The following is a 26343-nucleotide window of genomic DNA, read 5'->3' on the forward strand; positions in this document are numbered from 1 at the left end:
ATGACATGGAACGAGTTACTTGACAAAGAATCCTCCAGAACCGAACTAGAAAAACTCTTTCTTACACTTTCATTTCGTTTTCTAATTTTTGAAACTGAAAAGCTTGTTTTGTATACTTCTTCCTGAAATTTAAAACCCAACCGATTGCCAAATTGGTATTCAATCAATCAATCAATCAATCAATCAATCAATCAATCAATCAATCAATCAATCAATCAATCAAGTCACTAGTGTGTGAAGGGGAGGTAACTCACAGTTGGTCTTTGGGTTTACGATAGCCATGTAAAAGGTCAGTCAAGGAATAAAAGATGGTCACAGATAGCATGCATCAGATATATATAACAAGATATCTGAATTTTTTTTCCCCAGACCAGTCCTGTGTATGCTTGTTGTATGCCAGAGCACATTCTCTTTTATACCTATTGATAAATGTGCTTCTTTCATCATTAACACTCTTATTGTAACACATTATTGTGCTTTAAAAGCATCAGCAGTGCTAGCCTGTGAGCCTACTTGGTAATCATATCTCAGCTTGGGCTCTGACACCAAAACTGTAGAAATCAAACAAACCAGAGGTTTGGAATAAGCTTTTGCCTGACAGGGAGGGTCTAAGGGAAATTTGCTTTTAGAGAAGTGTAGGACTTAGGACCCTGTGTTCGTGACAGCAATCCAACTGCTTGGTATTTTCCTAACCTTGAAATTGGCTTTGCACTGTATTTTGGTGCCCAGCTCAGAGCTCACAGGTAGGAGGATCATTCAAATGAGGCAGCACAAACCAAAGTCCATTTCTGGTACACCACTCTGCCGCCAGTCTGGCGATTTTATCAACAACAGCAAACTACAACCCTGTGTCCAAAAAAGTTGGGATACTGTGTAAAATGTGAATAGAAACAGAATGTGATGATTTGCAAAAAAAAAAAACATAATTGAAAATAGGAGGAAGACAGCATATCAAATGTTGAAACTGAGAAATTTAATTGTTTTTGAAAATTATATCCTCATTTAGAATTTGATGCCTGAAACAAGTTTGAGGAGACCAATTGCTGTAATTCTGAAAGTCGAATGTTTTCTCATTCTTGCTTAATGAACAATTTCAGTTGCTCAATAGTTTGGAGTCTCCTTTGTTGTATTTAACATTTCATGATGCACCACACATTTTCTATGAGTGACAAGTCGGGACTGCAGGCAGGCCAGTTTAGCACCCACATTCTTTTACTACGGAGCCATGTTGTTAGAATACATGTAGAATGTGGTGTGGCATTGTCTTGTTGAAATAAGCAAGGCCTTGCCTGACAAAAATGTTCCTCACCCGTAAGATCACAGGACAATTTTCAACTTCACCTCAGTCGATCTTAAATGAGTATGAGGCCAGAGAAGGCAGCAGTGTTTCTGGATCTGGTTTATATACGGTTTCCTTTTTGCATGGTAGAGTTTCAACGTGGATGCAGTGATGAACTGTGTTCACAGACAATGGTTTTTGGAAGTGTTCCTGAGGCCATGTAATTATGTCCACTTCAGTCTGTTTTTTAATGCAGTGCCATCTGAGGGCCTGAGGATCATGGCCACCAGTGTTGGTTATCGCCACTGTCCCTTGCTTATGGAGATTTCTACTGATTGTCTGAATCTTTTAATGACATTATTTACTGCAGCCAGTAAAAAATCCCCAAATTCTTTGTATTTTTGCATTGAGACACACCTGAATTTATTTGAAACATGCTGCTGGCATCAAATTCTAAATGAGGGTATCGTTTTCAAAAACTCTTAAATTCCTCAGTTTCAACATTTTATATGTTGTCTTTGTGGTATTTTCAATTAAATTTGGGTTTCAATGTCAATCCAGCATCCTAACTTTTTTGGAAATGGGGCAGCAATATAAGTAATAATTAAAATGTAAATAAACAATTTCAATTGAAGAGTCAATCTATATTTAATGTCGTTCAAGCAAAAACACTGCTGTAAAACAGGCTGCATTTATCTATAAATAATATGAGTAATATTATGTGACACACTGTGTGTGAGCACAGCGCCATAACACATTGCCATCAGTTCTGTTTACTTTGTTTTCATCAATGCAAAATAACCATTCTCTCAGCTGACACACATCAGACTGGTCCACTGTAAACCTGTATTCTTTGTGTGACTTTTTGTGTGAGACATTAGATTACAGGAGCTCATCAGTCCTGTGCATAAACAAGCAAAAGCGGCTTTCCGTGCCTTATTCTTGTAATTAATGACAAGCTCTGCTATCACATCAATTATCATATGATGTGACCATGTACAAAATGAGAAACAATATGCCTTCTTGAAGGTACGTCTTTCCATTTGTTGAGCTGTTGCTGTCAAGCTTCCCTGTGACTGGCTCAGCTATTTCAGAGTGAAGAGACCAGTGATGTGATTGACTGACAATGTATTACTTGATCTATCTGATCTCTGATCTACGTATATTTACCTTCACCCAGCCCCTTTGCTCTTTGTGCTGCTGTACATTCATGAACCCAAATAGCAGGTGTGCTTAGAGATGCCCACACAGTCATATAGCACTTGTCATGGCGCTTGCATAATACAAACAGAGCCCTTAGTGTTTTTTGTAACTGGACCTACTCTGTCTTGGCCTATGCAGCGATCTTTTTGACAATTCTTTTTGTCTGCTGTGAGTTGCACAACGTGATGTAAGTGCAACACTACAGTCATGGAGTATTGGCACCCCTCTGGAAGTGTTGGTTTTCTTGCAGAATTCGAGGTTCGAGGTTTTTTTTTTTGATAAAAATAACCAAACCAGGATCATTTCAATAGCCATACACAACTAAAACAACAATTGGTTTCCCCAATTTCAACACAAAATACCACCAAAAAGCTGCGGGAAATGAAAACTGCATTGTCAAAAGTGTTGGCACCCATTCACAAGTGTCTTTCGTACTGATAAAAGCACACTTCTCATTGTTAAAATCTTGTGCTAAGGTTATGGGTAGTCAGACGTCAGCTGTGGTAGCATTCCTGACAAATATCAGTCCATTTCTAATGGACAATAGACCCAGTTTACTCACTATACATACTCAAGATGGCGCCGCATACGGCTGCCTCGGTGTGTTGTTGCACATTGTTTTGATTTGTTTTGTGTTTAACTCTGTTTTTTTCTGACGGTACCCGGAGCTCTTTCACCAGAAAAGAGCTCATGAACATCAGGGTAACAACACCAGAGGATTTATTTTCTATTTTTCTGGTCCCGACACTGGAAATTTTGGACATCCTGGTCAAAGGTGCGCTCACCTTTGCTCACACAGCGAAACACCAGAGGAGAGGAAAACGGGCCAGTGCTACACACAGCGTTACCGGGAATATTCCTCTCTAACGTGCATTCACTGCCCAACAAACTGGAGGAATTGCAACTGCTGTTAGATAAAAACAGGGACTTTTCTTCATCAGCGGTTTTGAGCTTCATGGAGACGTGGATGTGTGGATTAATACCGGTCTCTGCGCTGCAGCTGGCAGGCTTCCAACTATACCGCGCCGACAGAGACACAGAACTTTCCGGGGAAACTAAAGGTGGAGGAATCTGTTTCTACATCAACAGTGGTTGGTGCAACGACGTGACAGTGATCCAGCAGCACTGTTCTTCTGACCTGGAATCTTTTGTCATTAACTGTAAGCCTTTTTATTCACCCCGTGAGTTTGCTTCATTCATTCTGGTCAGCGTCTACATCCTGCCGCAGGCTAAAGTGCAGGACGCACAGCGCGTGCTTGCAGACAAGATAATGTGTGTGGAGCGGACCAACCCAGACTCTTTAGTTATTGTCGTTGGTGACTTAAACGAAGGTAACCTCACTCACAAACTCCCTTAATTCAGACAGTTTATTAAACGCCCGACCAGAGAGGAGAATATTTTGGACCACTGTTACACCACAGTCAGGGATGCTTATCACTCTGACCATGTCATGGTCCACCTGATTCCTGCGTACAGGCAGAAATTAAAGCTCTGCAAACCTGTAGTGAGGACATCAAGGAAGTGGACTAGTGAGGCTGTGGAGGATCTCCAGTCGCCTCATGTACGAAGACTTGCATGGATTTCCTACTGAGACATGGCGTACGCTCAAATCCAGAAATCGTACGCACAAAAATATCCAGATGTATGAATCTGTGCGCATGCACGAATCCAAGCACATTTCCTTTGTACATCCCAATCAACGTGGAATTGAGCGCTCATGTTGGAGTACCCGACCCCTCTCTGTCCACGCCCCTATTTAAATACGCAAATCATATTTAAATGAGCCCTGGACCTGGGATTCCCCTCTCTGCACAATCAGGAAATCAAAAAAGAATTTCACCGAAAGCAAATTGGAGGCGCTACTCATTGAAGTGGAGGTGCACAAAAATGTGCTCTTTGGCACGCTGTCCTCCGGCATAAGCAACAAACGGAAGAGGAGTGAGTGGGAGAGTGTGTGAGAGACTGTCAATGGTCTTGGTCAATTGGTCAGTCTGAGGGTTGGTGAGAGGGGTCATCAGCCAGCTCTTAAGTGGGTAGCCACCGTTGCCTGGGGTCAGTTGAAAGCAGACAAAGATTTACAGTTTCCATTCGTTAATTTTATACACTACATACAAAGATCACACACTATTATTGCAAATTAGTGCAGAAGTGCGCCAGGGAAAAGGTGAGGCTGATTAAGACATTTCACACTTTACGCACAGGGTTATTAACATGAGTACTTTGCACAGGGGCTTGTTAGAAAGATCTTAAGCTGTAGTTTAACCAGCAAGAAACAGCAAGTCACTAACTTTAACCACTGACTAGTGACTAGAATGATGCTGTGAAGATGGGATAGAATTTGGGGGTGCACATGCTGTGCATCACGGGGATTAATATTAGGACAATTACACGAATAAATTTACTCACCAAGAAGCCACCCATCGCGCACAGAGCCAGCTTGTAGTCTGTTCCCAATCATGCTGATACTAAGAATGTATGAATCGTGCGTTGAACCAGGCCACCTCGCTACGATGTTGGTTAATTGCATTTGCGCATCACATATGATCTGTACATTGATAGAATGAAAATGTTTCCTGTTGACATATACAAATTCATCACGTGATGGTGCTTTTATAGCAATGTGTGTGCAGTCGATAGCTCCGATTATATTTGAAAAATCGGCTCTCGCTGAAAACTGAACTGAAAACTGAAAACTTTAATGTTGACCTGTTCAGCTGCATTGTATGGGAATTTGATATACCTGGCTGACATAAGGGACAATGCCCGACGAGCGCACATTTCCACGGTAATGATAATGGACAAGGTGTCCATTATCAGAAATGAATGGACGACATGGAGGCGTGAACCGTCCGACGCATGGTCACTTACGAAAGATATAATAATAATATTAAATCAATTATTAATACTTTAATGTTGTTTTTTTTACCGTTAAAATCGTAAGTTTTTCACAAGAAGCGGCTGAGTGGACTATTTAATATCTCTCATTGTGATGCGTTGCCAAGGTAACCGGCTCTGGCCACAGAACCTGCAGCTCGGTCAACCACAGCTGTTATATTAGGCCTAATCAGTGGAGGGAAGTGAGATGACTGCTTAACATTATGTTACATGATACAAAGTATCATTTCAGAGGGCAAGTGCACCTCTTACCGGTTGTGTGTGTCCAAAGGATGATGTGAAATTTTGTTTCAAAGAATCAAAGTCCACAGATAGTTCCTAAATCGTTTTTATTGCAAGAAATATTATCCACCATTCACTCTGATCATTAAATGTGTATCAAGTATATCCTAAATCTGTTGCCACAGTTACCAACTAGCGTTAGAGCCAGCGCAATAATTTAGAACAATCAGGCTATTTGACCAGAACTTTTTTATAGGTGTCCTACAAAACTTTTTAATGGACATCCTGGAGCCAATCAGAATTGAGTATTCACCCAGACCATGGTATAAATGTAGATAATTCCGTCCCACACGGCTGGCATGGCTCGGCTCAGGGTCGACTGGCATAGTCCCAATCGGTTGGCCAGCTCCCTCTGGAATGCCCCAGTTGCTAGGTACCCCAGTGTGGCCAGCACCTGTATGGGCACAGGCAGCGCATGGCTCCTCGCTGTGTTGCGCTCCAAGGCCGGCCACAGCTCTGCGCACAGTTCCAGGAGGATTACCTTCGGGAACCTAAAGCGGCTGCCAGCCAATTGTCATCATGTGCCAGTAAATCCTCTCTGTCTCTGACCACACGCTCTCTTCGTATTGCACAGATATTTGCAATATCTTCTAATACTGCTAAAGCAACCATTGTTTTTAACGGTATTTTTTGCACCACTTTGCGCATGCTTTTATATCCACTCATGTAATTGCAGACACGTGGGTGTGTTAATTGTTCATCAGTGTTAACTGTTCATGTGTCTCTGATGTGCACATCCCAGCATCACCTCTCATGTCACCAAAGGATCAACAGCGGTAGAAATGTGCATACGCCAGCCATAAAGTTGGTGTGAGGCACCGCACATTTCCACAGTCATTTCACTCTTGATACATCTGAACTTTGCCGTGAAAAAGAGCGTACGCCACATTTTTGTGCATATGCACCCTTCGTACATGAGGCCCCTGGTGTGTTTGGACTCTACTGACTGGGATGTGTTCAGGACTGCTACCAACAGTCTGGATGAGTACACAGAGGCTGTGCTGTCCTACATTAGCTTCTGCGAGGACTGCTGTGTTCCATCACGCACCAGGGTGTGTTACAACAATGACAAACCCCACTTCTCAGCTAACGACTCTGCGTCTGTCTGGAAGGGGCTCAGGCAGATCACAAACAACAAGCCTAAAGCCCCCCACTCCATCAACGACCGGCGCCTAGCCAACGACCTGAATGAGTTCTACTGCCGTGTTGAAAGACAAAAGGACAGTCCAGCAACCATCCCCCATGACACCTCCCAACAGCTCCTGCTCCAGTCACCTCCACCAAGGCCCAACTTAAAGACTGTCTGACAGGAAACAGTGCGTCAAGCTGGGGAAACACGTCTCCGACTCAAAGACCATCAGCATCGGATCCCCCCCAGGCTGCGTTCTTTCTCCTCTGCTCTTCTCCCTGTACACAAACAGCTGCACCTCCAGTCACCAGTCCATCGAGCTCCTGAAGTTTGCGGACGACACCACCCTCATTTGACTCATCTATGAAGGCGACAAGTCTGCCTACAGGTGGGAGGTTGACTATCTGGTTACCTAGTGCAACCAGAACAACCTATAGAGCTCAACACTCTAAAGACAGTGGAGACGGTTGTGGACTACAGGAAAACTCAGCCTCACCTGCTCCCATCACCTTCTGTGACTCCACTATTGACAATGTGGAGTCTTTCCGCTTCCTGGGAACTATCATCTCCCAGGACCTAAAGTGGGAGCGGAGCATCAGCTCCCTCATCAAGAAAGCACAGTAGAGGATGTACTTCCTATGACAGCTGAAGAAATTCAGTCTGCCAAAGACAATGATGGTGCACTTCTACACAGCCATCATTGAGTCCATCCTCACCTCCTCCATCACCATCTGCTACGCTGCTGCCACCGCCAAGGACAAGGGCAGACTGCAGCATGTCATTCGGTCAGCTGAGAAGGTGATTGACTGCAATCTCCCATCTCTTCAGGACCTGTACACCTCCAGGACCCTGAGGCGTGCAGCTACGATTGTTGCTGATCCCTCCCACCCCAGACACAAACTCTTCGAGTCACTCCCCTCTGGCAGGAGGCTGCGGTCCATCAGGACCAAAACCTCCCGCCACAAGAACAGTTTTTTCCTGTCTGCTGTCAGCCTTATCAACAAGGCCCGGAACCTCCCAGACACTCTTCACACTCCACCTCTACCTCTAATTGTCACATTGACATTGCCATAACTCTATGCATTACATATACTGTATATTTTTTACTTTTTTAATAGCTTATTTTTAGTAGATGTGTCAAGCGCCAACTTCACCAAAACAAATTCCTCGTATGTGTAAAATCGCACTTGGTTTGGTTTCTATGGACATTATGATGTTTTCTCCAAGGATTTCCAAATATTTGAGTTAAACTACCTTCCCCTTTACATGCAGATCATTTTCAGTGCCACAGGAAGCAAAATAGCCCTACAGTATCACATAGTTATTGCCATGCTTCAGTTTAGACAGGGCGCATTTTTCAGTGTATGCTTCATTTTTCCTCATCCATACATACTGCTGTTCCATAGGCAGGAACAGAACAGAATACTGAACCTAAACCATATAAATGAGTGACAATGAGCAGACTCAGAAACCACAGGCCGTCTTACTGATCTCTGGGGATTTTAATCATGCCTCTCTCCACTCTGCCCAAATTCATCCAGTATGTCACATGTGCCACCAGAGACAATAAAACACTGGACTTATTCTATGCCAACACCAAGGAGGCATATGCATCATCACCCCTCCCTCCCCTGGGAAGAGCTGATCACAACCTGGTTCATGTCCTGCCTGTATACAAGCCCACTGTTAACAGGTAACCAGCTGTGTCCCGCACAGTGAAGAGGTGGTCTGACGGGGCTGAAGCGGCTCTGAAGGACTGCTTCAATACAGCCATGTGGGATATATTCAGTGACTCTCACAAGGAGGACATCGACAGTTTGACAGACAGCATCACGGACTACTGTGTGGAGAACACTATACCCACCAGGACTGTACGGTGTCACTCAAACAACAACCCTGGATTAATCCTGACATTAAGGCTCTTTTAAAGGAGAAAAAGAGGGCCTTCAAATCAGGAAACAAAGAGGAGCTGAAAACTGTTCAAAGGGAGCTAAGAAGGAATATCAGGGAGGGGAAGGGCAGATACAGGAGGAGAATGGAGGAACAGCTGCAGGAGAACAACACCGGGAGAGTCTGGAGAGTCCTGAAAACCATTTCAGGCCACCAGGAGTCAAACTCTCAGGCAGCTGTGGATCCAAAGTGGGCAGATGAGCTGAACAACTACTTCTGCAGGTTTGAGGAAGCATCTGCCCCTCCCCCAGCTGTATCAGCACTGCAGCAGCCCTCTTTTGATCTGCCAGCACTCTGCCCCCCCCCCCCAAACAGTTTTTAGCTCACTGCCACCAATGCCACCCCCCACTGCTCCTCCCAGCCCCCCATCCACTTCACAAGGCACTCAGCCCCCCTGCTCCAACTTGTCTCTCACACCTCTCCAGGTGAGGAATCAGCTCAGGTGGGTAAAGACCAGGAAGGCTGCAGGACTGGATGACCTCAGTGCCAGGCTCCTCAGATCCTGCTCTGATCAGCTGAGTGGGATCATTGGACATCTCTTCAACCCGAGCCTGAAACTGGGAAAGGTGCCACGCCTCTGGAAGACGTCCTGCGTGGGACCTGTGCCCCACATCCCAAGGACCCTAGCAGCTACAGGCCGGTGACACTAACATCCCATCTCATGAAGGCCCTGGGGTGGCTGGTCCTTGTCCACCCCTCTGGTGAGCTCGTCCACGGACCCGCTGCAGTTGGCGTCCCAACCTGGCATCGGAGTGGACGATGCCCTCATCTTCCTCCTCCATCAAGCTCTGTCTCACCTGGAGTCGCCTGGGAGCTCTGTTCAGATCCTTTTCCTGGACCTCAGCAGTGCTTTCAACACCATCAGGCCAGCCATCCTGAGAAACAAGCTGGAGCTTTCGGGGGTGAAACAACACCTCACATGCTGGATAGTGGACTACCTCTCCAACTGCCCACAGTATGTGAGGACACGGGACTGTATGTCAGGGACTGTCCTCTGCAGTGTGGGGCCCCCAGGGAACGGTGCTGTGACCATTCCTCTTCACCCTCTACACAGCTGACTTTTCCCACCTGTCACCCACCTGCCACCTGCAGAAGTTCTCTGATGACTCTGCCATTGTCGGCCTCATCATAGATGGGGATGTCATACAGAGGACTCATGCAGGACTTTGGGGACTGGTGCCAGCAGAACCACCTCCTGATTAATGCAGGAAAAACCAAGGAGCTGGCTGTGGACTTCCGTCGGCGCCCGTACTCTCCCCCATCACCAGTGAACATCCAGGGAAGGGACATTGAGATGGAGACATCTTATAAGTACCTGGGTGTTCATCTGAACAACAAACTGGGCTGGACTCATAACACCACTGCACTTTACAAAAAAGGACAAAGCAGACTCTATCTGCTCAGGAGGCTGAGGTCTTTTGGGGTGCGGGGGGCACTCCTGAAGACCTTCTATGACTCTGTTGTTGCCTCTGCCTTGTTCTATGGTGTAGTCTGCTGGGGGAGCAGCATCACAACAGCTGACAGGAGGAGGCTGGACAAACTCATTAGGAAGGCCAGCTCTGTCCTGGGATGCCCTTTGGAACTGGTGGAGGAGGTGGGGGAGAGGAGGATGACAGCCAAGCTGTCCTCCATGACAGTCAATGACTCCCATCCTCTCCAACACACACTCACTGCACTGAGGAGTTCCATCAGTGAGAGGATGCTACATCCAAAGTGTGTGAAGGAGTGGTATCACAGGTCATTCCTTCCTGCAACTGTCAGACTGTACAACAAAAACTGCTCCAAGTAATCAGGACAATAATATGTGTAATAATCTGTGCAATAATCTGTGCAATGCTACCGGTGCATAACAGTCTGTAAATACTATTTACAGTTGTTTTAGGATGACATTTTCTTTTTATCCCACCCTTTTGTATATACTTGTTGTGTTTGACTTGCATGCACTTGTTATACTATTCTATCCGCTTTATTGGTGCTGCTGTGAATTGGAATTTCCCCTCGCAGGACGAATAAAGGAATATTGAATTGAATTGAACTGAATCTTTGCACAAGATTCTAACAATGAGAAATGTGCTTTTATCAGTAAAAAACACATTTGTTGTAAAGGGCTGGCTGCACTTTTGACTATGCAGTTTTCATATCCCGCAGCATTCTGGTGGTATTGTGTAATGAATTTGGGGAAAACAACTGTTGTCTTAGTTGTGACAAGTTATTGAAATGATCCTGGTTTGATTATTTTATCAAAAAAAACCTCTGAAAAACCCAACACTTCCAGAGGGATGCCAATACTTTTGTCCATGACTGTGTATCACTGGAATGCTCCTTTTAAGCAGTGGCAAATAACATTTGGCATTGGATTATTTACATTTAAGTAATTCCTTCCTCCAAATGGTAACATTTTTATTTCATCTTTCCAAACTGCACACAAATGTTTTCAAGAATAATTGATTCGAGTAAAAATGCCTTAATATAACTTGAAGCACAGTAGTACAAAGAAGATAGAGTTTATCAGAGACTGTCTACCAGAACAAATTTCTAAAGAAATTAATAAAAAAAAAAAAAAAAGATGGAAAATGATGTAAAAAAACAATAGAAGGATATAATAAGGGTTCTCCAGAAGCAGTGAAGCCATTCCTGCCTCTTTGATCATGGGCCTGGCCATAAGGGTCCGCCGGCGCCAGAAAAACTACACACACACACACACACACACACACACACACACACACACACACACATACACACACACACACACACACACACACACACACACACACACACACACACACATATTTAATTAATATGAAATACTCAGAGAGTAAAGATGAAGAGGATGAAATTTGTACAGAGATTTACTGCTGGAAGGTGTTAGGGTCTGCATCATGGTACCAACTGATGCAGCTCTAAATTGGTTCCCCCAGCATCTGCTGCATTTTCTTTAAATCACTGACAAGATTTTCTTTTTTGTTCCTCAGCAGTCTTTCACTGACAAGATTTCTTTTAGGATTTTTTGTTCCTCAGCAGTCTTTGCTGACTGAGGTCTGTCTCTGCTCATCTAATTTTCTTGTGGATTTTAACAACCAAGGAAGATGATCACTACCAAAGTGAGCACATGTACCCAAAACCAAGTTTGCTGTTAAACACTTTGTTGATTCCTCAGTATGGTTATCAATAAGCTTCAGTGTTATTTCAATGAGAAATATTACATTCTGATTCAGTTATCATTAATTCATATAAAAAGACATGCTAGTGGAGAACTGTAATACTATTGGCCTTATCTTAATCAAGGCTACCTGGGTACACTTTAAGGTTCAAGTTACATGGAGGTTAAAAGGTTTAGAGGCTTACGTGGTCTCCAGTCCCAGCCAAGTGGATACATACTGGTCTGTTCTTCTGCCACCTCTTAGGAACTATAAACTGGAATCTGGAACAACACATACTGTGAGCACTCACTGGGACACCACAGCACCCAAACACATCATCAGTTAACTTATTTAGTAACTTATTTGGCTGTGTGAAACTCAATAGACAAAGCTAGATGTGGGTGCAGTCAGCAATTTCTATTATAATTCTGTTAGTAAAATAAAAACACACTGATCACACTGCTCATGTCAGCAGCTGTGACATCATCACATTAGCAGGAGAAGTAGGGGAAAACATCATATTCTGTACCTGGCTTTGACAGCCTCTGGTGGCAGGATTCCAGGAACCAAGTGCTCCAGAGGAGAGATGAAGAACCCATTGTGAATTTGACAGTCGGTGTGTTCCTCTGTCTGGACGGAAAGGCAAAAACAAACACACAAATCTGTGAGAACACATCAAAAAAGGTCTCTGAGTGAGCAGTGAAGAACAGATGGAGTACCTTATATATGTGAACTGGATAGTCCTTAGGCACCAGAGACTTGCACTTCTCTCTGTCTCCAATGATTTTACGGAATGCAAATATTCTATAAAACACAAACGAGAGAATACATCAGATCAGCATCAGTACAGATCCATCCATTTCATCTCTGATACCACAACAGCATCTGACTAGACTGTACATAAAATCTACATCATGATTAGCTGTCATAACTGTTTGATATTGATCATCATAATTTTAAAAACACGTGGTATTTAAATTCTCATGCTGGCTCACTTCTGAATTGTTTGTCTGATCAATACAGTAGGATTATTTAGATTTTGTGGAAATACAATACACCCTGACTCATCAGGTGCTAATGGGAAAACCTAAAACTTCTCTCTGGATGTAACTTTTTTTTTTTTTTTTGTCAACAACTTATAGTTTCTTGGGCATTTGGTGGCCATTTTAAAAGCAAGTGACACTTGCTTTTTGAGCTGTAACAGGAGTAACTGTTGAACTTCTGGAAATCTACATGTCAGACTTTTTCTCCAGTCTTCATCAAGCCCAGAATTCTTTCTGAACTTTTTGTTGATGGAGCAGCAGCTGGAATAGGATTTGCAAAAGATGCCGATGGGGGAGGCAAGCTACAGTGCTCCTGAAGCTGAGACAGGAGGGATTTCACACAGCACTCCAGTCTTAACACCTGGCCAGTGTCCACTGACAAATAAGTTGGATGAACTGCTGCTCCAAAACAGAGCAAACACAGACATTTCCAGATCTGCCGCCTGTGCTTTATTGAAACCTGGCTCAGTGAGCACACCGGACACTGTCACGTCTGCCCTGCTTTTATCTTTTCTGAGTGGACCGCGTAATAGAGCTTTCTGAGAATACCAGGGGAGTTGAAATCTGCTTAACGAAGGTTGGTGTACTTTCACAGTGAAGAAGAAATGAAGAAATTGTGCAGCCTTCAACAGGAGACCCTATTCATAAACTGTAAACCATAGGTGTTCTCCTTGTTAACTCCGGTTGGTTTTAACATTCCTCTGCAGGCTTTACAACACCTGGCTGAACAGATTACTAACACTGAGCAGAAACATCTAGACTCCCTTTTCTTGGGTATTCAACAGAGCAAATCTCAGACATGAACTGCTAAAACACAGACAGCAAATTAAGTGAAAAATAAAGACATATTGATTGGCTTCTTGTCCCTGAATATACATCTGCCACATTACTAACTTTTTTTTTTTTTAACAAAAATCTTAAAATTTTACAGAGAAACTGAAATGTAGAACAAAACCACGAAGGGACTAGGATAGGCTGTATCTGTGATTGTACACTGCTAAAGCATTGATCATAAGATAAGAATCATAAGAATTTTGTAATTTCACCTCTCCATGAAGCTGTAACTGCTTGACCATCTTTAGCCATACCTTGATTGATAAACTACAGTGGTGGTTTGGAAAACTCTAAGGTTGTCTTGTGTACTGTGGAGAGCTGTGGGGCTTTTATTTCCTGTGTTTCCTTTTTTGGCAGAGGCTGGGCATGGTTCTCCAGGTGGATGGCACGGTGGGGCAGCAGGTAGTGCACATGCCTCACAGCAAGAAGGTCGCCGGTTTGATCCCCGGGTCAGGTAGGGCCTTTCTGCGTGAGGTTTGCATGTTCTTCCCATGCATGCGTGGGTTCTCTCCGGGCACTCCGGCTTCCTCCCACAGACCAAAAACATGCTCATTAGGTAAATTGGTGACTCTAAATTGTCCTTAGGTATGAGTGTGAGTGTGAATGGTTGTCTGTCTATATATGTTGCCCTGCAATCGACTGGCAACCGGTTCAAGGTGTACCCCGCCTCTCGCCCGTTGACAGCTGGGATAGGCTCCAGCCCCCCCTCAACCCCGAAAGAATTTGGGTATAGAAAATGGATGGATGGATGGATGGATGGATGGATGGAGTTCTGCAATGATGTCCAGTTCCTGAGTCTACAACCACCTTGTTTCACCTGTGCCTCCACCACCATATGCCCTCAACGCAAAGAGGTCTGTGCGCTCCAGTGTATGTCTGAACTACTCTCCATCTCAGTGACTCGTGCCTCACCTGCTGTCCTCAGGACTTCCCAGCTACAAATGTCCTGGAGTTTCCACTCATTGCTCATTCAATAAATTCCTATTTTACCCTTGCTCCCTGTCTGCGTGTCCGCTATTAAGTCCAAATCCTGCCAAAACATACCAACTAACCCATTTATTCCATATATTTCCCAGCAAACACTGTGGCATTGTATTGGGTCCAGCACAGATTGGCTGACCTTCAAGAATGTTGCCATTGCAGATTGGCTGATCCATGGGCTGAGCTTATTTGCCATCCAGGTTGTCCATAAGATGCCAAGGGTTGATGCTGGCAAAAGTGTCTCAATTCTCTTCATCCTCCACATTTTTTGGAGATATTGTGTGAAAGTTAGACTGATAACTGGTTGCCAGCTGTAGCACTCCAGTGCCTCTGTAAATATTGTAAATAGCCACCACTTCATATATCTTCTATTATAGCATGAACCATAGGTGTGAACTGCTATTTTTGTTCTAAGATTTTTCCTGTTTTTGTTTAGCCCATGGAGTTAGGCCAAGTGAATATATTTTTGCTTGTTTTCTTTTGTTTCGGCTTTTAGAGGATCTTAATCAATGATTTTCATCCAACTTGGCCAATCAAATTGATTCTGATACCTTTCATGAATTGTTACGAAGACACCATCTGCATACAGCCAGATTCTATATTCTTCTCCCCATAGATTATACCCTCCTCAAGGCTTTTTCCTGTCTAACAACTTGGTCCTGAAGTTAAATAGAAAGGCTGAACACAGTCAGACTGATAGGCATCATTGTTGTAAAACTAGAGGGTTGCACAAACTGGGCTCTATTTTCGACTCTGTTGCCAGCGCAGCGCAGGCTGCGCCGCTGGCGCAGTAGTATTTTCGAGCGGCACAGGCAGGCGCACGGCGCATTTGGTATTTTGGTAAACCAAGGCGTACAGAGGGACACAGAGAGATACAGTCATAACTAAATTTATATATTTTGATCGCTATCTCATCTGACCACATCGAAAGCGCGTTTGGCATGCATAATGGTCACTCAACCTGACCGAATGTACACAGGTGAAACAGGGATGTCTGGTGATCTGTGACTCAAATTGCCTGGTGACAAACGTATATGCCACGTTCCCTGGGTCGGCACATGACTCATTCATTGTGGCGAATTCCAGCATCCCTACAGTCTTTCAGGGGGACACCCCTCTGCATGGGTGGCTGCTAGGTAATAATGGCTATCCACTGAAAACGTGGTTGATGACGCCATATATCACACCGTCAACAAGACGGCAGCGTGGTTTTAATGGTGTTTTCAGCAGTGCTCGGTCAGTCATCAAACACACACTGCGATCAATAATTAGCAACAGCGACGATTCAATGCAGCTATCTGAGTCAGCACATACAGTCAGACCTATATTTTGATCAGCATCTCATCTGACGACATCACAAGTGCGTTCGGCACGCATAATGGTCACTCACCCTGACCGAATGCACACAGGTGAAACAGGGATGCGAACTAATCGGTTAACATCGCTGTGCCAAACAGAAACAGCCGTGGCATCCTACAGAGCATATATACTGCATCTATCTCAGAGCACTCGAGAGACAGAGAGAGACAGACACATGGAAAAAACGTAAGTAATGATCGTTGTCCGCTGTTACCCGCATCATTTCATTCCAAATACAAACGTTATCATTGTAATGCTTAACGTTATCTGCAAAGATGGAGTACATCATTGCTTTGAGGAGGATGAGGAGTATGCCGAGGATTTACCATCTAAGGACCTCATATTTAGACATCAGAATCAGAATCACAAATCCTTTATTTATCCCCAAGGGGAAACTGTTTTTGTTTTTTGTTGCAGTGCTCCTTACAAGAATAGAATTAGAATAAAATTATAAAAGAAAGAAAAGAGATAGAACTATATATATAAAAAGCAAATATAAAAACAAAATAATAATATTGAGGATATATATGCTAGGTAATATTATATTATATAAATTATATATATATATATATATATATATATATATATATATATATATATATATATATAAACAAAATATACCACAAAACATTGAACAGAATATAAAACAATATATATATACTGAGAAAAAATAAACAGTATATACAAATGGGTGTGCAAAGTAATACAAATGCATGTCATTAGACACGAGTGAAGTCAGTCTCCTCCTGGGAGAAGTTTGGGCATTCCCCTGCAGTCTCAGTCATCCTCGAAACCTGCCATGCGCCTTGCCAGCGGCGTTCTTAAAGGTGAGGCGAGGAGCTGCTGTGATTGGTGAAAATTTGACTCTGCAGTGTCAAACCCATTCTATGCCTTCTCCCCTCCCTCTTTCCGAGTTGCGCCGCTGGGTGGGACTGAAATGAGAAGGAGGAAGAGATGCGCCGGCAGAGCAGCGCACGAAAATACCAAAGTCTGCGCCGCCACGCCCCAATTATCAATATCGACCAATATCGATAATTATTGATATTTTTTATGACCTATTTAAAATTAGGACCAGGAGAAAAATACATTCAATTTAAACATTTTTATTTTAAATTTAACGTTCCTCTGATTATAATCCCCTCAGCTATCAAGGCAGAAAGGAAATGTCAACACAAGCGTGGAAAACACTCAAATAATAAATGTAAAAAATAAATTTAAAATGTAAACAGAGAGAAACCTGAGAACTTTTTTTCTGCAGGTTTAGTGCATAAAGTTCACTAGCTGATTCACTTTCTGGTGAATAAAGTGTTTTCAGATATGTGCAGTGTTTTGAAAACAGCAGAAACTGAGGTGGACTTGACATCTGTAACATACAAACAAACATGATAGACAGTACAGTAAGACTGACTGAACTATAAAACCAGCCTAGACATATGAACAACTTTAGTCACTCTTCTTACTCTAAACATACATGAACTATTCAATTATATTTTTATTGCAAGCGTGTTTAAAAAAAAAAAAGCATGTGTAAGAGATTTTTATAACCTGGCTTCTCCACAGTGCTCAGCGGAAGCATGTCTTTAGCTATATGATATGCCACTGCCTCCATTATGTCTTTGTGCCTTTTAGATGATTTGTCATCAGGCACTGAGGCAGAGTACCTCTGCATGGCGGTCTGCTGCTTGTGCGGTGGTGCTGCTGTTGCAGATGTTGTTGGACATTGGCAAATACGGCTGCGCTCCAAAGAGTGAGTGCGGCTAAGGTGGTTAAACAAGTTTGTGGTGTTACTGGTCTTGGTGGGGACGACAGTCTTGCATAAGTTACAGACCACATTGGTCTGACCACGGTCCGACTTATAAAATCCAAAAACTGCCATACTGGCAAGCTGACTTCCCCTGTTTTATCGACAATTTCTTCACTCGCTGCAGCACTTTCTATTTCTCATCTCACTCCTTGCGGAGCATCAAACACGAGACAACGAGATGGCGCAACCGAACGTGATACTGTTACGTGATTGGCGTGTCTCTCTCACTGATTAGTGACTACTCCCTACGTTGCTCGGTTACCTGAGAGCGAGTGCCTTTGTTCATGCAACCAACCTCGCTTTGCAACTTCAGGTTTCTTCCAACGAAGAAAAAAAATTATCAAATGTTTTATCGAACGCATTTTTTATTGATATTGATGACGTGCCTATCGCAAGACATATCACTATCGTTTTATTGCCCAGCCCTACGTACCACCCACACCACGTGACATATATCCCCGTATGTGACATAATAAATTCATAAATGCATGCACCCAAATAATTACCACAAAAACTACATGACATTAGCGGGCACCTACATACTGGCCCCATAATTATTACAATTATCACAGTAATAATTACAAATACTTAACACACAAAAAATCATGCAATTTCTTGGGCCCTTTACACCTTTTTTTCTTTTCTTTTAGAAAAGAGTCCTTAGTCAATCAACTATAAAGTTCATGATAGATCTTGATATTAATGCAACTGTATTCTAATGTTAATGTTCTATTCTTACTGGATAGGGTCCTTGTGTGCTTGCTAATAACGCATTTAATGAGTAATAACTTATCTGGAGAATGCATCAGTTTTGCACAAATTTGTGCAGGAGTGATACTAACCATTCATGAACTATGTATTAACTCTATACAGGAAATCAGCCACCCATCTTCTCTGCATGGAAAACAATCCTTCCTCCCACACATGATTATGTTTTGATTTGGAGTGTGAACTGAGAGAGGCTTATTCACAGAAGAGTTCATTGCTTATGTGTTAGTGAGACAGAGAGATTGAGAGCCAAGGAGCAGGTGAGTGAATCAATGCGTTGTCCACAGCTCTACAATGAAGCCAGATTTCACTCATTTTAAATAGTAAAAAAACTGAAAATGAATATTTTCACATTTTTTCACATTTTTCTGGGTTTTAACATTGCTGGTTACATTTAGGCTAACGTAAAAAATATATATATATATATATAACATCTAGTCCTTTTTGGAAATTATTATTATTATTTTAAAATATATGTATTTAATGTACAAAATTTTACTTTCACAGTTTGATAAACATTGGCTCTGGAGGAGACCCCAGGCCAGACCTAGGACATTCTGATGGGACTATATTTCCCAGCTGCACAAGGACCACTGGGAGACCCTCCAGAAAGAGGTGGAAGAGGCTGCTCAATATCCACCCTTCTTATGTTCTGTAAATGATGACGTGCTTTTCAACACTTCTATCATATCTAGCCGTATTCTGTTGTGTTCTATTTTCCGTACCTCTTGAGGTCTTCAGGCTTCCCCCATCCACCAATGAAGAGTTTGGTGAGGAGCAGCCTTCGGTAAAATACATCCAGTCTGCTCACACCCATGGACCAGCACAAGGCATCTACACAGAGAGACACTTCATTCAGAATGTGCAGAAAATACTTTCTCAAGCATAATGTAGCATTACAGCTGAAAGAAGTCAGACTCCCATACAGCATTGTATGAAAAGTATATACTACCTGCCCAGCATAAACTCTGCGGCAAACAAGTGACTAGCAAAGAACACTGAGCAACAAGCAGCTGCAGAGGTACTTTCATCAGAGTCGATAGGCCCGTTCATTACTTAAAAAGAAAACAAATATCGAATTTATGACGTAGCCAAAAACCGCACTCTTATTTTTAGTTTTCTTCATTTCATATAAGTTTGAAAATAGACATGATGTATGCTGTCAGACTGTGTAACTCCAGTGCCATGTAGTGAAGCACTGTGTTGCTTTCTCAATCTCACTACTTATTGTCATAAACCCACTTTGTTCTGCACTACTGTTATCAATGCTAATGTGTTCTCATATCATCCATTTCATCTGGTGCAAGTTGTTTGTTTCTCTCAACTGTGCAATAACACTACTTATTGTCCATATTGGGAAAAGTGATTTTAGAAAATGCACAGAGACTGCGAATGTGCATATACATAGACCTAGTATTTCCCAATTTCAATAGTATTTCTCAAGTGCGATACAAAACATGTCATTAGTTACTTTTCTCATAAGAATATTAGCAACAGTACTTCATGGCAGTAGGATTTTTATGGCATTTAGTTTTTTTTTTAATCTGTACAAATGTACATATGCATAGTTGTTTTTCTATTCTGTACCCTGTATACTTTTTTATTTTCTTCATTCTGATTTGTATATGCCACTGTGCTTGCTCTTTGTAATACTTGATGGCTGCAATGACTAAATTTCCCCAGTGTGGGATCAATAAAGCCTCATCTTTTGCAGTCCAGACACTTGTTGATTTGCTTGAATCTGTGTATGTGTATAATGCGTGTTCTTTGTGATATTACAAGGTTTTCTGAGATTTAGATGCCATGAAATGCACACAATGCCATGTTAAACTTACCCAATCCACAAGATTTGGGGTATTGAATTTTACAGCACAATCTACTAAAGCTATTGCAGTCAAACATTTCACTCTTACAGCACAACATACTAAAGTGATTAAAAAAATACCATTTCAATAGCTGTCAGAGATATCAGAATGTGAGGATGACCACTCTCTCCTTCCCTCCAAATTCACTATTTTCGTCAAACCATTAGCTACAGCCATTCGATACAATGCCCATGTAAAAGGAATCCATGCAAATCATAGGATTAGTCTCTATGTGGATAATATATCACAGTTTCTTCAAAACCTTCACTCATTGCTACAAGACTCAATTAAACTTATTGAAGCTCTGACTACTCCATTAACTAGAATAAAATTTTCCATCCTTTCGTTACATAGTAACAGCTGGGATGATTTAAGCATTAATGTTTCACCCAGGCCAACAGAGCTGTTTGGACTTCATCCCACTACTCAACACAATAAACAATCCCAACCTCCACCACTGGATGAACCTTCCACTATCCATAATGGACAAAACAGCCACCGTAAAAATGACAATATTTCCTAAAACAAATCATCCATCCTCTAGTCTGGAGCATGTGTGTAACTCTTGCCCCCCTACACTGGTAATGCCACCCTGCACCTCTTAGAGTTTCATCAGTTCAACACTTTTACCTGACAATGGAACAAATGACAAAGATTTTTGCTACGTATGCCCCCTAAAATTCAGTTCTGAATTGAACACTGTTCTAAAAAAGGTTATAGAGCTGGGCAGAGTGGAAAATGAGTCATATTCTCAGCAGTATTGTCATTACCTAATGCCATCTTCTACAGATGCATGTTTGCTTGCTGGTTAGCCAGTTGAATTTGATGTTAGCATGTTCCATGGCTAATGCAGCTAGTAACATCTATTGTATACCCAAACCACTATTGGCCAAAGGGGACTATTTTAAAATAATAATCTAACCTTGAAAATGAAACTGAAACTGAAATAGACATGGAATCCCCATTAATGAGGTTCTGTGGAGGGGATGTGGTCAGACAATAAAATTGCATCCACATTAATGGCATGGATGGAGAAGGGAGGGCAGAGAGGAGTACAGGAGCACCTCACGGTGCAGGTGTAAAGTGCTGTATGGAGAAACAATCCCCGGGGACAGGAGGAGTGGGAGTTATGACCAGTGGAGGGATAAGTGGTGGTGAGCTGTGGGACCCGTGTGATGGCAGGGGAGTTGAAGGAGGCCAGGATTCCTCAGCCAGAGAGGTGAAATCGATTTCCAGCTGTATGTTAGAGTTAGGAAGTGTGCGAGAGCCATGGATTACAGATGAGGTGTATTCAGTGGTATATCCCTGGCAGTCCACTACAACTGTGACTACTATTAGTCATTATTATTACATCCATAGTGCTGTACATATCTATCACATACATAAATATATCATATATGTATATATTATGCTAAATATAGTACATAGTAAAAAGTCAATTATTAGAACTGTCACTGTTACTGTTACTGTTACTGTGATTGCATTTCTAAAGCTTCTTCCAGTTAGGAATTAGTTAGTATGTAGCTCCCAGTAGCTACATACTGGGAGTTGAAATGTCTGTCTCTCAGAAATGGAATGAATTCTTTCATTTAAAAAAAGAAAAAAACTGAATAAAATAGTTGCTTGTGAAAAATCTGTGTTTTACTAATGCCACTTGGCAGGGGGCTGCAAGTCATGGTGTAGCACACATTTGCTGAGCTCGTATCTCTGAAAAACTTAAAATCCATATGACCAATAAGTAAAATCCTTCATCCAGTTAAAAGATGGCTAAAAACAAAAAAGTGTACTATGAAGATGTGGATCTGGAGCAGTTGTAATGGCAACATGTCCTTAAACGCAAACCTGCATATGCCCAGACTTATTCGCAGTTTGCTAAATCATGGCCGAGCAATTTAGGCTGAACCACACCACAAAGTACTTTTCAAATGACTTGCTTTGTTAGATTCATAATGAAACAGTTGGTGTTATTATTAATTATCATCATTATTTCCTCTACCCTCCTAGACTAACCTATCCTTACGGAAACATGGTTGGTGTCTGGTGAATATTGGCAGCTCCTAGAATTACATCCCATGACTTAGGACCTCTTAGCTCAGCCAGGCTTGATGGTTGTGGAAAAGGTATCACTGTAATTTTTTATTTCTTTTTAAAAGCCACAGATATACCCCCATTGTCACTAATATTAAACTAGCTTTGAGGTTTTTATTTTGTTATTTGTTTTCTGTAATACAATTAAAGTAATACGTAAAAAGTAAACAAAGAAAATATTGACATAAATTTTACATTATAGTTAGGAGGCAAACCAGTTGAGGGCAGTACCCTCAATGCCAACCTGGTGTTAAGATGGTTTAATAACACAGCCTAATAAAATACCGTGATCAACTGTATGAAAGTCTAAAGAATGAGTGTCATATTTACTACTGTCTTAAGACAGCAGTAGGCCATTTGAGAAGGGCACATTCTGGGCTGTGTGTGGAAGATGGCATTCTGTTTGGTTGGACAGACTTAGAATTAGGTATCTCAACAGCATTTATAATCCATTGTACATTATTAGTCGGGGAGCCAAAGTCTCAAAAGCTCAATAAAATGGGTTGGACCTGACATGGTAAGCCATACTTTTTATTTGTGGTTTATTTATTTGTGGTTTATTTGTTGGGTATGCTGTCAATAAATGCATTCCAGATACACAGAACACGTGTTGACAACATCCACTGAAAAAATAACTCTTAAAACATATTTCTATTTGATTTTGCATCAATTTCATGCAAAAAATAAAATAAATAAATAAAAATTGGCGTTTTCTCTCAGTTACGACATCAGCCAGTATGCCATCAAATTCTGGTGCAGACCAAACGGCTGCACCAAGACCCACCTGGAGAGGTGGTCCCGTTTCGCTTCCAAACGAACCCTGGTGCGGTTCACTTGATATGTGAAAGCGACCACGCTCGGTCCGCCTTTTTGGACACAACAGGCTCCCATTGCTGCGGGCATTATGGGAAATATTATTTTGATTGGCATGGTAACAAAGATTAGCAGCACGTTATCAGACTATCAGGTTAAAATGAGTCGTGGCTCAACATGGAGCGAAGAGGAGGCGAAACGTCTTTTGGAGATTTGGGCAGACGAGAACATGCTTGAAAAAAAGTATGCCTGACGTTGTGCCTAACGCTTCTGATGCTCCAAGAGTTCTGCAAACGTTTCTAACTGTATGAAACAAATCAATATAAGCACTAGTGAAACACACTGAATCTCCAGTTTGTTTTCACCAGCCGCACCAAACCAAAAAAGAAACATTGTATTTTGGTGCGAACCAAAGACAGTGGACCAAAAGCCTTTCCAGGTATCTTTTTAATTTCAGCATAACCCTGTTCTCCCAATGGAAATGTGTCACACAAGAAATATAATACAGCAAAACGACTTTCTTTATTTTATTGCCTCAGATCGCAACTATTGCAACTTTAACGGAAAAAAAATAATTTAACATAACTTTAACTAGGTGCAGGTCCCCGTGAAGTAGGGTGGCACACTGCAGATACTGCTCTGGGGACAGACTTTCACCCTCACCACCCGAGGAGACAGCAAACGACTGGCAGGGTGGGTAATACAGCAGCGCTACAGTGCAGTCTTGACATTCTAACGTCTCGGATGGAGAAGAAGGCAGAAGTGATACCACTAAACAGCAAAAAAATGTAAAAAAAAAAAAAAAGGTCAAAGAAGTCAAAAGTATGGACGTATTTTAAAGAGAGGACAAATGACCTGGTCGTCTGCAGCATTTGCAAAGCTGAGATGGCGTACCACAGCAGCACCACAACTATGAATGAGCACCTGAAGTGGCGACATCCAGGTGTGCTGCTGGAGGATGACAGAAAGCAAAAGGCTAGAGAATTGTAAGTCCAACTAACTAACTAACTAACTAACTAACTAACTAACACACGCAAATTTACAGTAACACGGTAGCATGAAGAAGTTGATTTTGCAACTTTGATGGCAGGGTTGGAAATTAGCACCCACCACTGGCCAAATGCGGGTAAATTTATTAAGTGGCAGATGAAATCGATCAGCCCCCAAGCCACTGTGGCGGGTTACAATTTTGATGGGAGATATTAAGTCAGAGAGCATTCAGTTGAGTTTTACAGCTGACCTATTGGGGGCAGCAATGTGCCTGTGCTGCCGCTAGTCTACCACAGACACCATTATTAGTAGAAGAAGAAAGCCCTAGACTGCATTTTCAATGGTGGCAAATTTGGACAGTTTGTTCTCTCTGTACACCCACAGTTTGTACTGAGCTGCGTCAAAATGTGGCGTTACATTCCCAGTATAAAACGTGTGGCGGATGCCAGCAAGCCTTCTCGTGAGGAACCAACACTGGATGAACCTAAAGTTAAAAGACGGTTTTTTAATGAAAAGTGGAGAAGGTCCAACAGTTGGGAGTTACGTGACTGGCTCATTTTTGACAAGAGCAGCCAGTTGATGTTTTGCTCCCACTGTCGACAGCACGCTCTGGCCAGCAGCAAGGCAAATAGCTTTATTGCAGGCACAAAAAATCTGAAGTTAGAAGCTATTAAAGTCACTAAATGTCACAAGGAGGTGATGTGCATGATTCAAGCAAAGTCTGCTCCAGAGAAAACTGCTGCAATAAGGGCACTGTCCAGTCTGAAGACAGTTCAGCATGAGAAGTTGAACATACTTTTCAGAACTGCACATGCTATCGGTAAAGGAGGACCGTTCTGCATCTACGAGTGGCTTTGCAAGTAAGTATTGTGTTTACTATTCACTGGTTTTTATAACATGTTATCTCACATTATCTGTTAGCTAGCGTTTTTCCTCACATTAGCTAACATGTTAGCTCATGTTAGCTAACGTTGCAGTAACACTGAAAAGTTGCATAGTGTGGCACATATGGACACAGTGCAAGTTAGCCAAATGCGTGTGCTCCTTAAGTAACTTTGCTCATTTAATTTAGTAATGACAGTTCGTGTGAGAATGAAATGACGCAATCTAATAACGTATTTTTGTATGTGATCTTAGATTGGATGAAAAAAAGGGAATAAAGACGGGCAGCATCTATGTGAAAAGGAAGCAAGCCAAAGAGTTTATAAAGTACATAGCTAAAGCGGAGAGGAACTCCCTCAGAGCACACATACGAGTAGCTAGTTCCCTGTCCATCATGACAGATGGATCAGCAGACAGGTCAAAGAAAAAAAATCAAATTGGTTAAAAATGCCCATTAAGTTACTTTCTATCTTTATTAGAGTGTTCTGTATACCATGCAACAACAGGAATCTGTTGTAAGAACGCAATAAACATTTTTCAGTGAATCATGTGATTTCTCCCATGAAAAATGTTCTTCCTGGGTAACGTAAATGGTTTGAAAATAAATTAAAATGTCTATAATTGTTGGCATTTAAAAGTTTATAGATAACAACAGTTAGAGCCCAACAAATAATTACTGCTCAGAAAACAACATTTTCATCAGAATTAATTTATGCATTTGGACATTTATAGTGAAACTGCTTCATTCGTTCCTGTTTGTCACACTATAGTTAATGCCAAAAAGAGAAAAATGATAGAAATTGTCTTAATTTTTTTTTTACATTATAAGTAAAAGGTTGTTATTGTATCCTCAACTCAAAAAACACGATACTGTAATACAATATGAAATTTGGGTTAAATTATTTGACTGTGTCATTGTTACCCAGAATGACATGGTGTTAGCCAGGAATGACCACTGCAAGATTTCAGTGTAATCAAGTATTTCATGAAAGGCTGTTTAAGGAACATAATTTTTAACAAACATATTGCAAAGAAACT

At 41.9% G+C, this 26343-nt stretch overlaps 1 protein-coding gene across 4 annotated transcripts in view; it reads right to left on the bottom strand.

Annotated features, from left to right (window-relative positions):
* abhd18 (abhydrolase domain containing 18) overlaps positions 1-26343 on the bottom strand; it is a 93712-nt gene that overhangs the window by 45204 nt on the left and 22165 nt on the right. For 2 of the 4 annotated variants that reach the window (XM_070962728.1, XM_070962730.1), the window contains exons 2-7: positions 19393-19501; positions 12598-12682; positions 12408-12508; positions 12084-12159; positions 11340-11424; positions 255-282 (exon numbers count right to left, since the gene is read on the bottom strand). In XM_070962728.1, coding sequence (XP_070818829.1) covers positions 255-282; positions 11340-11424; positions 12084-12159; positions 12408-12508; positions 12598-12682; positions 19393-19484 — 467 coding nt within the window. In that variant the 5' untranslated portion in view covers positions 19485-19501. Of the gene's footprint in view, positions 1-254; positions 283-11337; positions 11425-12083; positions 12160-12407; positions 12509-12597; positions 12683-19392; positions 19502-26343 lie in introns of all 4 variants that reach the window. The other 2 variants (XM_070962729.1, XM_070962732.1) reach the window with 1 other exon arrangement.

The sequence above is a fragment of the Chaetodon trifascialis genome, chromosome 5 (assembly GCF_039877785.1).
Source record: "Chaetodon trifascialis isolate fChaTrf1 chromosome 5, fChaTrf1.hap1, whole genome shotgun sequence".
Classification (NCBI taxonomy): Eukaryota; Metazoa; Chordata; class Actinopteri; order Chaetodontiformes; family Chaetodontidae; genus Chaetodon; species Chaetodon trifascialis.